The sequence below is a fragment of the Electrophorus electricus genome, chromosome 9 (assembly GCF_013358815.1).
Source record: "Electrophorus electricus isolate fEleEle1 chromosome 9, fEleEle1.pri, whole genome shotgun sequence".
NCBI classification, from domain to species: domain Eukaryota; kingdom Metazoa; phylum Chordata; class Actinopteri; order Gymnotiformes; family Gymnotidae; genus Electrophorus; species Electrophorus electricus.
Window position 1 is genome coordinate 12,651,665 of NC_049543.1, and position 13,214 is coordinate 12,664,878.

Genomic DNA, 13,214 nt, shown 5'->3' on the forward strand with positions numbered 1-13,214 from the left:
CCAGCAGATCAATACGCTATAAAGAATATATATGTGTGTGTGTGTGTGTGTGTGTGACTTATCGTCTGAAATTTCAGCATAATCAGCATTCCCCAGCAATCAGGAGAGGAAGGTAGAGGAGAGGAGAGGAAAGGTGGGGAGAGGAGAAGAGAAGAGAGGAGAGCAAGGGAGTGGAGGAGAGGAGAGGAGAGGAGAGGAGAGGAGAGGAGAGGAGACAGATGTTTTGAGATGGGTGTGGGAGATTTTTTTCTTGAATTATCAACAGTCCACAGGGTACAGAGAAGTTAATATGCAGCAGAGGGGAGAGAGAGAAAGACAGAGATAGAGAGAGAGTGGGGGGATAGAGAAAAGCAGAGAGAGGCAGTTTGTGTATGGGGGAGTTTGTGTATGGGGGAGTTGAATCACGCTGTGATTGTTTATGATTGATTGTGAGGTTCCAGGGTGTCCTAGGTTGGAGAGCTTCGTGTCACAAGCATCTGGTCACATTCTGCTGCTGAGTCTGGCAAGTTGCCCTGCAATGCAGCAGCAGATAGCAACCCTCAGCGGAGACCACCAGGCTTACCGTCCCGCTGAAGGGTGATGCAGTATCATCTCACTCCCCCTCAAGCTCTGACGACCCCCCCCACCACACACACAACACCATTTTAATGTTGAGTCATGTTGTTGAGATAAAGTTCTCCATGGTTTGCATTACAGTTCATCTATCACATCACAAATGATCTATCCCATCACAGTTTATCTATTGCATCACAGTTTATCTATTGCATCACAGTTCGTCTATCGCACCACAGTTCATCTATCCCATCACAGTTCATCTATCCCATCACGGGTAATCGATCGCATCACAGTGCATCTATCCCATTACAGTTCATCAATCCCATCACAGGTAATCTATGCCATCACAGTTCATCTATCCTATCACAGTCCATCTATTGCATCAAAGGTTTGCATGCTGGACTTTTTTTTTTAAACTTTTGGTCGCATACTGCATACAGCAAACTGATTTGGCCCAATCAGTACAAGAGTAGTTACAGCCATCCTCACAGAGTCTCATTGTCTTACCCTTCCCTTACAGATGTACCCATGACCAGTGCAGGATTATACCCTGTGGAGGTCCATAGACGGTCGAAATCTGAGCCCCCATCACCCCCCCCCCCCTCAAATAATCTCCTTTTTTTCTCTATCTGTTCTCGGGGGGGGCTAGTGCATAGGCTAGTGCTTACTCTGCCTGTTTGGTAATCCAGTTCGTGACAAAAATCTCTGCGTAGTGAGATATGTGATATAGGCTGGTATATCAGTATTTTCTGACGTCTGCATTAATACAGCTACCTAAATTGAGAGTTTTAAAAAATATTTCACAATCATTGCAAGATTTGGATCTAAAGTCAAATATACACATTTCTCTTAACGCACTGGATTATACTGTACTTGTCTGAAAAAAATAATTGCCTCTTCAATGCGAATAGGCTCCCTCTGTTGACTAAAGAGAGTTGGTTGAAAGAGTCCATTCGTTCACGACGACTACTAGTAATGCAAAAGTCGTGTTTAGTTGTTTTGTTGAAACGTGAGATTTAGCACGGGACACCTTAACCATCGAACTCTGGACTTGGTTGAAGAATATTAGTGAAATTGTCTGTCTCGTCCATAGCCTGTCTTGAACCAAACATTGAAACCAGTAGGCGGCAGCAGCTAGCTAAAAACATCCGCCACACATCGGATGTTTGACGTGTTTCCTGTTGGTACACGAATGTGGAGGTTGAGTGTTATCTTGGGTAAGTTTTCTCTCCGATTTATTGATTTAGGAATTAAGTAAGAGTGACTCCTTTAGAACGTAAGAAATAGGGGTTATTCAGGATGCTATTCCGGACATCTGTAAGTAAGCTAATAGCTAACCTAGCTAGCTAATTTAACTAGTAAGATAGCTAGCTAGGATATCCAGTCCAGCTAAAACTCTCCATTGTTGATTTTGTACGGCAGTTTGTCCATTAAAAGTTTGGTTACAGCCTCCTTACGTTTAAATAGCCATCCATCTATTGTCATTTATTGGCATGAGTCGTTGTGTAACATACAAAGTTACAGCAGATGTTAGTCAAAGGGCTACCTTGTAATTAACTAATTAAATAACTACCTCTGTCTAGGTAACTAACTACTGTTTGCTTTGAGCTCGTTAAATTACGAAATTTGCCTCTTGTCTATTATGAAGCAAATAACTAATGTTATGTAGCTATCTGTCAGTGCATTTTGTCATGTGTCATATCATTTCTTTAAGTGGTTACCAACTAAGAGGCTAAATGCGGGAGGCTAGAGATGGATTTTATTGCACACACACACACACACACACACACACACACACACACACACACACACACACACACCCCCCTATTATACCAGTCATCAAGTAAGACATATTAGACAGGGATGATTTTGTATTGGCCTGTTTGCACTTATGTAAAAAGGGGACTGTTTGATTTATAGCTGGCACGTTGGCCCCGTTGTTTGCCCCAGACCCAGCATGCTGTTGGCCGTGTTGATGTGGCCGGTTCTGCCTGCAGCATGAGGCCTTTCTTAGGTCAGGCCTGTAGAATTAGATTATGATCAAGTAAACAGCTGTCACGCAGATTGCAAAACAAACTGTGTCCAAACTGTATGACAAAGTTTGCAATCTGCAGTGGCGTGGGTCTGTAGGTGCAGCCTCTAAGTGCAGGTTGATGGCACACCTTGGCGTAGACGTGCTGGGAAGTATAGTTTGATAGCGCACCTGTGCTGGGGCATGCTGGAAAGGACAATTTTGCACATTCACTTTAGGTATCCTAATGCCAGCAGAGGACTATGTACAGGTCTATAAAACAATGTCATAAAAAATGAATTTTTATCTCATCACAGATACCATGATGAAATTATGATTTTTTTTTCTAAATGGAAAAAAAACACATTTTAAGCAGTCAACAACCTGACCTCATCTCACCTTAGCTAAGAGAGCTGTAACAGCTTTAATAAGCCCTGTAATAAGAGAGTTATAACAACTCTATGAGCTCTGTAATGGGATAGTTATAACAGCTCTATGGTGAGAGATTTGCTATAACAGCTCACAATATTTGACCATCTTGTATATTTCTGTTTATGCATTTGGTGACTTACAAGGGAGTGTAGTGCTGGGAGTCTTGCCGAAGGACTCTTATTGGTATAGTATGGCACATTTACCCAGATGGGGGTTGAACCCCAGTCCCCAACAGGGGAGGCACCATTGTTACCCACTACACCAACTCCACATCTCACTCTGCCCAGATAAAGCGTTAAATGCTGGAGATACCCATGTTGTGAATAGTTCAAGGCCAGTTATTTGCTCTTGGAGGTCCACAACATCTGCCATCTATCTGCCATCAGCAAACATGAGATTATGAGTTTAACCAAACAAGGTTTCCTCTGAACTTGCATGCATGCACGGCCCCTGTGCGCTGATCCATTGACCTCATGTTGGGAGGGCTTGGTCCATATTTGTCTTTGAAGGTGAGCATTAAGGTTACCAGGGAGTTCCCTATGGAAACTGAGGTCACGGTAAGGGCTGGGTGTTCCTGGGATGTACAGAAACTCTGTTTTGCTGGGGCTGAGCAGCAAGTGGTGGGCTGTCATCCTTGATGACGTGTCAGTCAAGCATGCTGCGATACACCCAGAAACCTGAGCGTCAGAAGGTGGGGCGGAAAGAATTATATTGGCCGTTGTCAGTATAGCAGTGGTAAGAGATGCCATGAGAAGATATTACATCACTGATTAGTATCACCTATCACCTACATCCCCTATCTTTGATGTTTGAATAATGCTAGCTGCTTTCCTGCTAGCTTCTGTTCTGGCTACCATCTCTGTTGTGAAATATTATTTTTTAAATTCTGAACCAGTTCACACTCATGACCTCAAGGTTGTATGATTAGCAGTGCATTGTAGGTATGTAAGACATGATGGATGCTTTGTGCTAATATAAAGATTCTGGCTTCCCAGCTGTGGAAACAACGCACTCGGTTTGTTTAGCCTGGTCCGTGCTCTGCTGGCCAGACAATGCCTGCCAGTCTGGACCAGTGCAGAGCGTCCGCTGTACTGGAGCGCTTCCAACACCTGAACAAATATGGACCCAAAAGTGGACTTTCTGTGGGGGAGGCAGTTCAGTGTCATATACACACATATTCACTCTCCTCATCCATGACTGACTGTGTTTTTCTCATCTCTACACAGGAGTACTACTTGAGTATGCAGTGGGTGGAGGAGAAGGCGGAGTGTCTGGAGAATGTGGCGCGGCGAAAATTGCGGGTGTGCGTGGCCACCTGTAACCGTGCTGATTACTCTAAACTGGCCCCCATCATGTTTGGGCTGAAGTCCCAGCCAGAGCTGTTCGAGTTGGAGGTGGTGGTGCTTGGATCACACCTCATCGACGACTACGGGTAGGGAATGCTACGTCCCTCCCAACCGCGCATGCCTCTGGTTGGTCAGAGCCCACACTTTTGTTGATGTCAGAGAGTTCATTTACATACTGCAGCCTCCTGCCCTATCACACAGCTTTGTCAGTGCAGCCACACACCTATATAAATAATCTGAAAAAATGAAACTTGGGTAGTTTCTCGAGCTGAACCTTTTAGTCAGCTACAGGTCGTGTGTTCGTGTACGGGATGGGAAGGGGAACATGCCACACAGGAGAGGCGGTGTCTCTGAGAAAGAGCTGCTTGATTGGCTTTGTTTTGATGTCATGATTTTTCTTTCCCTGTTACACAAAATGCTTGTGACACCTGTGTTCCCCACCTACGACAGGAGGTGAATCCTAGAGCTCATCACACACACACACACACACACACACACACACACACACACACACACACACACACACACACACACACTTATCACACACACCTACACACACACACACACCTACACACACACACACACACACTAATTATTGTTAGCCATCAGCTAGGACTAGGTGTCCAATCCAAGATACACCTCCCTGATGTTATTATTGCAATTATTTTAAATAACATATACTGTATAATAGATATGACAGATAGCTACAATATGCAGCTGAACTTCTCTAAACTGTGTCCTTGGCTCTAATCCCTCCCAACATTGTCATGACAATACTGTAATGTAGCACTGCCTGCCGGACGGCGTACTGGTTGTGGCCAGTCGAACAGGTGCAGGCTTTGATGCCCCCGGTGTAGTGAAGCACTTCCCGGAATTTCCGCAGGAATGCTACATGCAGAGCACGTTTGAAGCTTCCTTCAAATTCTAGAAAATAGAAGAGGGTGCATCTGACAGACGGAAAGGGTTTAAAAATGGGTATCAAAATGCGGCTTGCCCAGCTCACATACTTGTGTAGTAATGAGCTCACCAGTCAGTTCTTCCAGAGGACTCTGACTGAATCGGCCCCGACAGATGCGGCTGTAGACCGATACCCCGTTTAATGGATTCAAACCATTTTCCTGCATTCTCCCAGATTCTCCCTGACTTTGTCCCAAATAGATGGGTTATTGCATCCCAGCCATCGTTGATTATAGGGCGGGCCTGTCCGCAACCCCTGAACGGGGATATTGACATTACAACGCGCAAAATTAAAACCAGAGACCTTTATGTTGGATAACAGAGCAGACTAATCTGATACAGAAACTGTACAGAAGATGAGCTGACCACCGAGAACCGATGTCGTGTTTTTTCTTTTTTTGGTATTTTCAGACCGTTGCAGGTGTACTTTCTGTGTATTTTCTGCTCTTAGGTGATAGGTGAGGTACAAGGCCATCTGTTCAATGAAATACAAGGTCTTTTGTTTTAGAAGGTATTTGGTTTTGACCCAGTAACATGCTGAAATAATATCGATTGATGGAAAGCAACACAGTAGGGTGACAAACAGGTGTCCGTCCGGATGTCCTGCCCAAGACGAAACCGGAAGTATGGCCACTCTATACGATTACAGTAACATCATAGAAAATGTGTGCGCTTTTAAAAACCTGCTGTGGTGGTAGCAGTAGCATCACTAACTAAGGGCACGGCCTGGATAAACGGAAGTGTCTGTATGCTGACCTAATATGTACCTTTGTCGCAATAAAAAAATCAAGGCCATGCTAACTGCCGCTAACCGATATTCACCGTGGCAAACTGGCACTAGCTGGCTATGGTTCCCTGTGAGAGTTCCTGGCCTTTGTGGGTGCGGCAGTGCACTGTGGATAAGCTCGAGCCTGTGCTGTGATAGCAGTGGCTTCCTGTCCCGTAAGCTTTATTTGATCAGTCTTCCTCCTGAATGCAATTCACCTGAACTGAGGGTGTGTGTGTGTGTGTGTGTGGCTGTGTGTGTGTGTGTGGTGGGGTGGGTGTGTGTGTGTTTGTGTGTGTGGGGGTGTGTGGGTGTGTGAGGTGGGGTGGGTGGGTGGGGTGGGTGTGTGATGGGGTGTGTGTGGTGGGGTGTGTGTGGTGGGGTGGGCGGGTGGGGTGTGGGTGTGTGTGGTGGGGTGGGGTGTGTGGGTGTGTGTGGTGGGGTGGGGTGTGTGTGGGTGTGTGTGGTGGTGTGTGGGTGTGTGTGTGTGGTGTGTGTTGTTTTGTGTGGGGGTGTGTGGTGGGTGTGTGGGGGGTGGGGTGTGTGTGTGTGGGTGGGGGTGTGTGTGTGTGTGTGTGTGTGTGTGTGTGTGTGTGTGTCTTCTCCTTGTTGTCCTCTTTTTTTCCCCCCTCTCTCCCTCCCTCTCTCTCTCCCTCCCTCTCACTCTCCCTCTCTCCCTCCCTCTCAGGAACACCTTTCGTATGATCGAGCAGGACGAGTTCGACATCGGCACGAAGCTGCACACCATCGTTCGTGGCGAGGACGAGGCCGCGATGGTGGAGTCGGTCGGTCTGGCCCTCGTCAAGCTTCCCGACATGCTGCAGCGCCTGGCGCCCGACGTGCTCATTGTCCACGGCGACCGCTTTGATGCCCTCGCCCTGGCGACGGCTGCCGCTCTCATGAACATCCGCATCCTCCACCTGGAGGGCGGAGAGGTGAGCGGCACCATCGACGACTCCATCCGACACGCCATCTCCAAGCTGGCGCACTACCACGCCGTCTGTACTCGCTCCGCAGAGAGACACCTCATCGCCATGTGCGAGGACCACTCGCGGATCCTATTGGCCGGGTGCCCGTCATATGACAAGCTGCTCTCCGCCCACAAGAGGGATGACTACGCCGACATCATCAAGGCCTGGCTTGGTGTGTGGACAATGAATTCTTTTGAACTAATCTGGAAAGAAACAGAGCAGAGTGCAGCACAGGACAGGGCAAACTTGAGTAGGCCAGGAGGAAGACGTTAACTAGCCCAGGACAAGATGGCGTAAGATAGCGGTCCCCAAACATTCAGCCTCCTAATGAAGACCTGGTCTTGTTCCAGACTAGAGCAGAAAGGTTCAGATCAGCTGTTTCCCTGCACGATTAACAGGTGATAAGCACAAGAATGTTTGTGTGAATTAGTTATGCCCGTGTTTGCTCTGTGGGCGCGGGAGGAACAGGGGTTGTGGGTGTGGGTGTGTGTGCTGGTTTTTATTGGCAGTTTTGTCTTTCTCTGTCTGTGTGTACCTCTGTGTGTATGTATGCCTGTATGTGTGTGTGTGTGTGTGTGTGTGTGTGTGTGTGTGTGTGTATACCTGTGTGTGTGTATACCTGTGTGTGTGTGTGTGTGTGTGTATACCTGTGTGTGTGTATACCTGTGTGTGTGTGTGTGTGTGTGTGTGTGTGTGTGTATACCTGTGTGTGTGTGTGTGTGTGTATACCTGTGTGTGTGTGTGTGTGTGTGTGTGTGTATACCTGTGTGTGTGTGTATGCGTGTGTGTGTTGTAGGTGACAGTGTGAAGGAGCAGGACTATATTGTGGCCCTCCAGCACCCAGTAACCACAGACATTAAGAACTCCATAAAGATCTATGAGCTCATGCTGGATGCCCTCATGTCCTTCAACAAGAAAACACTCATCCTCTTCCCCAACATTGACGCTGGTCAGCACACTCACTAATCTCTCTCTCTCTCTCTCTCTCTCTCTCTCTCTCTCTCTCTCTCTCTCTCTCTCTCTCTCTCTCTCTCTCTCTCACACTCTTTCTTTCTCTCTCTCTCTCTCTCTCTTCTCTCACTCTCTCTTGCTCACTCCCCCTCCACCCCTCAGTTTAATTCATTTTTTCCCTTCTTTCTTTCCCTCTCGTGGCTGCCTGCAGGCAGTAAGGAGCTGGTGCGTGTCCTGCGGAGGAAGGGTGTGGAACAGCACCCAAACTTTCGCGCCGTCAAGCACGTCCCATTCGACCAGTTCATCCAGCTGGTGGCTCACGCCGGCTGCATGGTGGGAAACAGCAGCTGCGGTGTGCGGGAGGCCGGGGCCTTCGGCACACCCGTCATCAACCTGGGCACACGCCAGACAGGACGAGAGACCGGTAGGTGTCGGGGCTGTGGGCTGGTCTGAGTGGGTGGGGCGAGGCACCAGAGGCAGACTGAGAATATGTGTGTTGGCATTGTCTTTAGTGTGAACCGGTGGAGAGGTTTCCACAAAAGCCTTTAGCACTGAGATATGAAATATCAGTCAGGGGTTCTTCTCCTGGACCACCCCAGACCACCCTGGACCGCCCTGGACCGTCCTCTTCAGTTTTACACTAATGAAGGTCTCGGCCCTCTGCTGATTAACTGAGTGAGGTGTCCAGCATCCAGGACTGACACACACTTCATGAGGGCGGTCACGCTGGGTTTGCATGCCACACGTCTGTTAGGCTCACGTGTGTTTGCGCGCCGGTTTTCCAGGTGAGAACGTGCTCCATGTCCGAGACGCCGACACGCAGAACAAGATCTACCACGCTTTGGAGTTGCAGTTCGGCAAGCGCTACCCCTGGTAGGAGACTAGACACAGGAGACATCATGGGAAATGGAGTTTTCCCATGGAAATGATTTCTGCATCAAGGGCTCTAGACTCTAGAGACAAGATGTCTGATGCTATGATAGTAGATATTTAACCATAGTTAGTCTCTCTCTGTCTCTCTCTCGCTCACTCTCTCTCTCATTTTTCCTTCTCTCTGCTCTGGTCGTCCTCTTCCTGTGCTCCAGCTCTAAAATCTATGGCGATGGGAACGCTGTCCCACGCATCCTGAAGTTCCTGCAGTCGATTGACATGTCGGAGCCGTTGCAGAAGACTTTCTGCTTCCCGACAGTGTGGGAGTGCATCTCGCAGGACATCGACCACATCCTGGAGATGCAGAGTGCCCTGGCTGTGGACCTGGGGGGAACCAACCTGCGTGTGGCCATCGTTAGCATGAAGGCACGCACGCACACGCATGCACGCACGTGGTCAGGCAGCTGGTGTATGGCCTGAACCTGGATTTAACATTTAGTACCTTTTGAAACACATCTGTGTTCTTCTGGGAACATAGTTCCCGTTATGTGTAGCTGGTTGATCCTCGTTTTGTGTATCATAAGAGCTAAATGTTTGGTTTGGGTTCTGGATTCTGCACCAGTAGAGCCCTCCTGAGATTATTCTGGGATTATACTCTGAGCAGAAAAGTATTCTGGGCCTACTAGTAGCAGTGCTTTAAAGCCTGTTGAGTGGTCTTTTTGAGGGGCCCAGTTAGAAGACTGTAACGGGACATGTGGACAAACAGGAGAGCCAAATTTTAGAGGGATACCGTGGACAATACACGAGGCTGAAAGACCTTTTATTCTAATTATACCGCTATCAGAGGGAACAAACTTGCTGGAGTTCTGTAAAATAATAATTGTAATTGTCTTACATTGTTCAGGGTAGCCAACTGACTGTAGATAACTACTAAAGTTAATGTATATGTTTAGGTATAGATATATTTATTGTAATAAGGTAACGGGAGTTTGGGTTCAAAGCATATACCTACTTGTTTTGTTCAGCGGTTGTAAGGGTGACGAGTCAAAAGAGTCGTGCCCAGAATTGAGGGCGAGTTGTAGTTTTGGTTCACGTTATTGGACCAGGTAATGTTCCAAATAGAAAGGGGGAGGATAAAATTGTGATTAATGGCTCTGTGTTTGGATATGGGTATATTTATTTTAATAAGAGAATCTTTGGATAATGGTCAAGTGTTTTAAATGATAGCCTTTATCTTGAACCATAGGGGAGCAATATTATGAATTTAATCATTTATGTATCTAGAATGGTCCGGTCTAAGGGGCGAAGACTAAATATAAGGAGTGTCGCTGGAATGCAAGGGAGAGACGTGTTGATTGAATGCCATAATTGAAAGCACATTAAGTTGCCTTATTTGGGTTTAATTTTTTGTTGGCGTGGATGACTGAATTAATTTTTTTGCAATAAATTTTTTTTTTGTCTGCTTATGGCATCATGCCCCTGTCACTGGACTTTTTGGGGAAAATAAATCTCCATTATTGGCATAATTACTACTGGAATCTCTCTCTGTTTGGTCCCCCCCCCCCTGCTATCCTGTAGCAGAGAACATCACAGTAGAAATAAAGGCATGTTTCTCCAGCACTCAGTGGGACAGTACGATTAAATAATCCAGGTCTGTGTCAGCAGGGTCTGTAAGCTTTCATGGGGTGTGTGTGTGTGTGTGTGTGTGTGTGTGTGTATTACAGGGTAAGTTGGTGAAGAAGTACACCCAGCCCAACCCAAAGACGTTTGAGGAGCGTATTGAGGTCATACTGAGCATGTGCAAACAGGCCATCGCCGACGCCGTTCACCAAAACTGCCGGGTCCTGGGAGTCGGTACGTCTGCCGTTCATCCCCCCCGCATCCGTCCTTCTGCCCATCCGTCATCCGTTTAATGCGTGCCCCTCTGCACCCCCACCCCCCTTCCCGGTAGGGGTGAGCACGGGGGGCAGAGTGAACCCCAAGGAGGGCGTGGTGCTGGACTCGACTAAGCTGATCCGGGAGTGGGCCGGAGTGAACGTGCGCACCCCAGTCTCCAGCGCCCTGCACCTCCCCGTCTGGGTGGACAACGACGGCAACTGCGCAGCCCTTGCCGAGAAGAAGTTCGGCCACGGGAAGGGCATGGAGAACTTCGTCACCGTCATCACGGGGACGGGTGAGCCGCACCGGGGCACGAGCTCAGTGTGAAGGAAGCACATGTTCCAAGTACGGGTTACTGATATATGTGTGTGTGTGTGTGTGTGTGTGTGTGTGTGTGTGTGTGTGCGTGTGCGTGCGTGTGTGTGTGCGCGCGCGCAGGGATCGGGGGTGGGATCATCCAGCACGGCGAGCTGATACACGGCAGCACGTTCTGCGCGGCGGAGCTGGGCCATATCATGGTGGCACTGGAGGGGCCCGAGTGTTCGTGCGGCAGCCATGGCTGTATAGAGGCCTTCGCCTCTGGCCTGGCCCTGCAGAGAGAGGCCAAGAGACTGCACGACGGTGAGAGAGCCACACACGGGCACACACAAACACACACATGCGCAATATATGCATAGCATGCTTTGTTCTCTGGGTGTGCCATACCCCGTGTTTATTAAATGAGTATTAAGTGTGTATTGAGTGTTTATTACGTTTTTAAATGTTTATTAAGCGTTTATTTAGTGTTTATAATGCCTGTTTGCAGAGGACCTTCTTCTGGTGGAAGGGATGAGTGTGAGTAACAAGGAGCAGGTGAACGCCGCCGACCTCATCCACGCTGCTCACCTTGGTAACAGCAAAGCTGAGGCAGTCCTCCACACAGGTGAGACTCATGTATACACGTGCGCGTGTGTGTGTGTGCGTGTGTGTGTGTGTGTGCTCATACCCGTGTACATGCGCGCACACACAAACGAGTAAGATATGTGAGGGGTCATTTCTGTGCGTGATGAGTAATCCATATCTGTGTGTGGATGGGTGGGTGTGTTCTATCAAAATGTAAGACTAATAACAATAATGTCTCACCTCCCCTCCTTTCCTCCCCACCCAGCGGGCACAGCTCTTGGCGTTGGCATCGTGAACATCCTGCACACGGTGAATCCCTCCCTCGTCGTCCTGTCTGGCATTCTTGCAAAGCACTACGAGGGCCCTGTGTGCCAGGTTATACGCCAGCGTGCCCTCTCCTCCGCCAGGGACATCAGGGTCGTGACCTCTGACCTGGAAGAACCTGCCCTGCTGGGCGCCGCTAGCATGGTGCTGGACTACGCCACCCGACGCACCTACTGACACTTGGAGCCAATCAGACAGTCCACATCAAGTCTCGGACACAGAGGGCCAATCAGACAGTCTGCATCAACACTTGCAGACAGAGGGCCAATCAGATACTCTTTCTGGTTTTTTTTTGTGTGGTTATTTTTGGGGGGGAGCTTAACTGTTGCCTAATGCTTTTCCTGCAACTCCGTCTTCCTTGTTCCTTTAAATGTTTATTTTATGAAGTTTGTCCAATGCGATCCGTGATGCTCGGTCTCACGTCACCTCCAGCCTTTTTCACACTTCATACTTTTTTCATACTTGGGATCAGTGGACTAAACAAGATTTATGTTGGTACAGGTAAAACAGAGGTGTACGCTAACAGACAGGCTGGATGAAGACAGACTGTCCTCTGACTTCTAGACTTTACACTATACTTTATGGTCCCAGAGGTGAAGTTTGGTGTGCAAGTGTGTGATCATCTACTTTATTCAGCAGATGTGTATCGACCAAGATCTCATGTCAGTTATCATGTCATACCGTAACAGAGAAGGGTTGTTGAAAATATTAATCCTGCCAGGACCTGCCCCTACATGCTCTCTGTCTGCTGCCGGTACTGGTTGGCTGTTCTTGTGTTCCTGCAGTTGTGCCGCAGAGTGGTGGTCACGCCAACACGGGGTCGGCACAGAGGGAGGGTTTAGAAAAAAACAAGAAACACCTGAGCTCTTCTTCAGACTGGGAAGGTTTTGTTCCTAAAAACCACTCTGTTACATGTCCACTTCCCTCAGGAAGGACTGATGAGTGACAGATGCATTTGGTCTGTGAAATCTGTTCGTTGTCCTGTGCTGTTCTTAGTTACATAAAGTTTAAAATCATGAAGCGTATTGAAATGTGAAAATGTTGTTTCCACCTGACTGAAGTGTTCTTAAGAAGAGAACGCTGTAACTATGGTTACGTCTGTCTCCTTTTTTCTGCATTCGATTCTGGGCTCATTTTCCTTCATAGCTGTTTTTGTCCACTAGGGGTCAGTAGTAAGACTTTGTCTCATCAGCTGTACCAGAGGGTCACGCCGTTTTTTGATTCAGTGCGGGGGGGGGGGGGGGGGGGGATCACTGTGGGTGAAGCTGGTG

The 13,214-nt window shown here is 48.1% G+C and overlaps 1 protein-coding gene across 1 annotated transcript; it reads left to right on the plus strand.

Moving 5' to 3' along the window:
• Positions 1-1,712: 1,712 nt before the first annotated feature.
• Positions 1,713-12,351, plus strand: gne (glucosamine (UDP-N-acetyl)-2-epimerase/N-acetylmannosamine kinase). The gene is made up of 12 exons (XM_035530154.1): positions 1,713-1,772; positions 4,225-4,430; positions 6,756-7,210; positions 7,835-7,987; positions 8,201-8,413; positions 8,775-8,862; positions 9,075-9,285; positions 10,584-10,713; positions 10,811-11,032; positions 11,176-11,358; positions 11,543-11,659; positions 11,885-12,351. Exons 2-12 carry the CDS (start codon positions 4,240-4,242, stop codon positions 12,118-12,120), a joined length of 2,199 nt encoding a protein of 732 aa, XP_035386047.1. The 5' UTR covers positions 1,713-1,772; positions 4,225-4,239; the 3' UTR covers positions 12,121-12,351.
• Positions 12,352-13,214: the final 863 nt, after the last annotated feature.

Bases quoted from the DNA above. Each gene is read 5' to 3' on its own strand.
- gne (XM_035530154.1), top strand. From the start codon at position 4,240: ATGCAGTGGGTGGAGGAGAAGGCGGAGTGTCTGGAGAATGTGGCGCGG. The intron at 7,211-7,834 runs GTGTGTGGACAA...TGTGTGTTGTAG, and splicing joins CATCATCAAGGCCTGGCTTG to GTGACAGTGTGAAGGAGCAG. The intron at 9,286-10,583 runs GCACGCACGCAC...TGTGTATTACAG, and splicing joins TGGCCATCGTTAGCATGAAG to GGTAAGTTGGTGAAGAAGTA.